Source organism: Nicotiana sylvestris, chromosome 1 (assembly GCF_000393655.2).
Source record: "Nicotiana sylvestris chromosome 1, ASM39365v2, whole genome shotgun sequence".
Classification (NCBI taxonomy): Eukaryota; Viridiplantae; Streptophyta; class Magnoliopsida; order Solanales; family Solanaceae; genus Nicotiana; species Nicotiana sylvestris.
Genome location: NC_091057.1, coordinates 181,681,355 through 181,684,956, shown reverse-complemented (window position 1 = coordinate 181,684,956; position 3,602 = coordinate 181,681,355). Strand labels below are relative to the sequence as shown.

Sequence of the window (3,602 nt, the reverse complement as noted above, 5' to 3'; positions counted from 1 at the left end):
ACAAAAATATGTTCAAATCATCAAATATGAGATTGGATCTAGGGCATATCTACTATATCCGTAACAATCTCCCACTTGCACTAGAGCCTATCTCTCTTGTACTTCATTCCCAATTTTCACTTTTGCTTGTCAAACTCCTTTGCACCAAGAGCTTTAGTGAATGGGTATGGAGCATTTTCCTTTCCATCAACCTTTTGAATCTAGACGTCTCCATGTTCAATGATCTCTCTTATCAAGTGATACCTTCGCAGAACGTGTTTGGACTTTTGGTGTGATCTTGATTTTTTTCTTGAGCAGTGGCTCCAGTATTGTCACACAACAGTGGAACCACACCTTCTATTGAAGGAACCACACTAAGTTTAGTTAAGAACTTTTTCATCCATACAGCTTCCTTAGCAGCTTCACCAGCTGCTATATATTCTACTTCAGTCACTAAATCAGCTACTGTAGCTTGTTTGGAACTTTCCCAACTCACTGCACCACCATTTAAGGTGAATACATAACCAGAAATAGATTTGCTATCATCTCTATCTGAAGAGAAACTTGCACAGTAATACATTCAAGTTTTAATTCAGAATCTCCATAAATGAGGAATTGGTCTTTAGTCCTTCTTAAGTACTTAAGAATGGTATTCACCACCTTCCAATGTTTCTCACCAAGATTTGCCTGATATCAGCTAGTCACTCCAAGTGCATAAGCCATACCAGGATGTGTACATGTCATGGTATATATGATAGCTCCCATTGCACTTAGCGTATGAGATCCTACTCATGTGTTCTCTCTGTTCAGGTGTTTTAGGACAATCCTCCCTACTTAGAGTAATTCCAGTGCCTATCGGTAGATAGTCTATTTTGGAATTATCCATGTTATACCTTTTCAAAATGGTATAAATGTACAAAGACTGGGAAAGTCCAAGCAAATTCCTCGATCTATCTCTATAGATCTTTATTCCTAATATATAAGTTGCTTCTCCCAAGTCTTTCATGGAGAACTGTTCAGATAGCCAAATTTTGGTATTTTGCAATGCCAGTATATCATTCCCTAGAGCAATATATCATCAACATATAATACTAAGAATATAATTATGCTCCCACTAACCTTTTTGTACACAGAAGGTTCTTCGCCACATATAACAAAATTGAACTTTTCAATTGTCTTGTTAAAGCGAATATTCCAACTTCAAGATGCTTGCTTTAGTCCATAAATGGATCTTTGTAGCTTGCAAATCTTATTATGATCATGCGGAGATGTGAAACTTTCAGGTTGTGTCATGTACACATCCTCTTCTAGCTCACCATTAAGGAAACTGTTTTCACATCCATTTGCCATATTTCATTGTCAGAACCTTGTGTCTCCTCTTCATAGGTCTCAGGGTCATCATCATTATGATCAACCTCATTTGATACATCATCTTATACCATTAGATTTAATCTAGTTAGTACATGACATTCTCTTGTAGACCTTCTAAGAGGTTCTTGTACAACTTGTTCACCTTGTGCTGGATTTTGTTGTTGTTCAATTTGGTTTGGAACGGGTTCATTGACCTGTTCTTGAACTACGTTTAGTTCTTGAACTTCAACTATTGAAGATGACAACTTCCTTGTCAACTTCAAAACATCCAATAAAGGTTCTTCAACTTGGGTTTCATGATCTTTATATTGTCTTGATTCATTAGTATCTTGAACTTCATCAAGTTCTATTTCTCCATTATAATTTCCTTCTAAAAGAAATTTCCTTTCCAAAAAGGTTGCTCCACTGGCCCCAAACACTTTATGGTCAGAAGGGTGATAGAAATAATATCCCATTGTTTCCTTGGGATACCCAATGAACCTACACTTATCAGATCTTGAGTCAAGTTTATCAGACTGTAGTCTCTTAACATAAGCTGGACAACCCCTAACTTTAATATATTTAAGGTTAGGCTTACATCATTTCCATATCTCATATAGTATTGTAGAGACTGACTTAGTGGGAACTTTATTAACTAAGTATGTTGCTGCTTCCAAAGCATATACCCATAAATTTATTGGAAGATCAGTGAACCCTATCATAGATCTCACCATATCTAATAAGGTTCGATTTCTCCTTTCAGATACACCATTGTGTTGTGGTGTTCCTGGAGGTGTCCACTGTGAGAGAATCCCATTCTTTTTGAGATATTTGGTAAAATCTTCACTAAAATATTCTCCACCTCTATCAGACCTTAGTACTTTGATACTTTTACCAGTCTGTTTCTCAACTTCACTACGGAACCTTTTGAACATTTCAAAAGATTCAGACTTGTGTTTCATAAGATACACAAATCTATATCTTAACATATCATCAGTGAAGGTGATGAAGTAAGAATATCCACCTCTGTATGAATTAGTCCCAATAATTCAGAAGCTCTTTCTCCACTTACAATAAATGGAGATTTGGTCATTTTTTCTTTGAGACAAGATTCACAAGTTGGATATGAATCAAAATCATACTTGTCAAGGTATCCTTCCTTGTACAACTTGTTAATTCTTTTCTCTCCAATATTACCAAGCCTACAATGCCAAAGGTATGTATGATTAACATGATCATCTCTTTTCCTCTTAAGACTTGAAACATGCATAATCGAATTAGCATTCACATTAGGTAAGACATAAACATCATGTTGGAGATAGTCATTCACATATAAATTATCACCATAATTATAGAGCAAATACCATTGCCTATAATAATGCAAAAAACATGTTTGTCTAACATAGAAGTTGAAATTATGTTTGAAACAAATTTAGGAACGTAATAACAATCATCCAACATAAGTACTTTGCCCGTATGCATTATTAAAGAAATTGATCCTACAACTACGGCCGCAACTTTTGCACCATTTCCAACTTGTAGATTAACTTCTCCTTTCTTTAGCCTCCTACTTATCTTGAACCCTTGCAATATATTACAGATGTTATAACCACTGCCAGTATCTAATACCCACAGTGAAGAATTAGTAGTAGCTAAAGAAACCTTGAAAATATTTTTCATTAATGTCTCACCTTGTTTCTTGTCCTTTAGAGTTGCAAGATACTCCTTGCAGTTTCTCTTCCAATGCCCTTTCTTCTTACAGTGAAAACATTCAGCATCATATACTGACTGCAAGATCAAATCTTCAGAAAGCTCTTTACCAAGCTTGTACCCCAACTTCTCATGTTCTTCGGTAAGAACAATCATATGATTGACAAGGGGTCCAACTGAAGAGTTTTCAATGTCCAACTGTGTATCAATCATCTTCTTAAGATATTCAATGATTGCAGTCGGATCCATATTCTGATGTTTCCACTGGAGTTCAGAACTCAAAGAAGCGAGAAGATGTGTTTAATAACAAGGCATTCTTCCAAGTGTTTCTGATAAACCTTGGTTCCTTGAGCATCATTCTCTAGTGGGATTAGCTTTGCAAGCTTATCGATCACATCAATGAGCTTTTCATGCATGAAAACAATTCTCAAATTTCTATACCAGTCATCAAAGTTTGGTCCTACCAATTTGTTGGTCTCAAGTATTTTATGCAGTGATATAATAGACATATTGAGAAATCTAAAATGTAGAAAAGAAAAGGCAATGGTATAAGAACATATTTG

The 3,602-nt window shown here is 35.5% G+C and overlaps 1 protein-coding gene across 1 annotated transcript; it reads right to left on the bottom strand.

Annotated features, from left to right (window-relative positions):
• Window positions 1–232: 232 nt before the first annotated feature.
• LOC138877634 (uncharacterized) lies at window positions 233–1,805 on the bottom strand. Its single transcript, XM_070157259.1, has 5 exons — window positions 1,493–1,805; window positions 1,296–1,411; window positions 1,099–1,155; window positions 873–991; window positions 233–542 (listed from the first exon to the last, which is right to left on the bottom strand). Exons 1-5 carry the CDS (start codon window positions 1,803–1,805, stop codon window positions 233–235), a joined length of 915 nt encoding a protein of 304 aa, XP_070013360.1.
• Between the last annotated feature and the right edge of the window lie 1,797 nt (window positions 1,806–3,602).

What these genes read in the sequence shown, in the direction of transcription:
- LOC138877634 (XM_070157259.1), bottom strand. Translation starts at nt 1,805, where the DNA reads ATGGGATATTATTTCTATCACCCTTCTGACCATAAAGTGTTTGGGGCC. An exon ending in AACCTTCTGTGTACAAAAAG is followed by an intron (nt 992 to 1,098) that starts GTTAGTGGGAGC and finishes CTATCTGAACAG; the next exon opens with TTCTCCATGAAAGACTTGGG. An exon ending in ATTTATACCATTTTGAAAAG is followed by an intron (nt 543 to 872) that starts GTATAACATGGA and finishes TTACTGTGCAAG; the next exon opens with TTTCTCTTCAGATAGAGATG.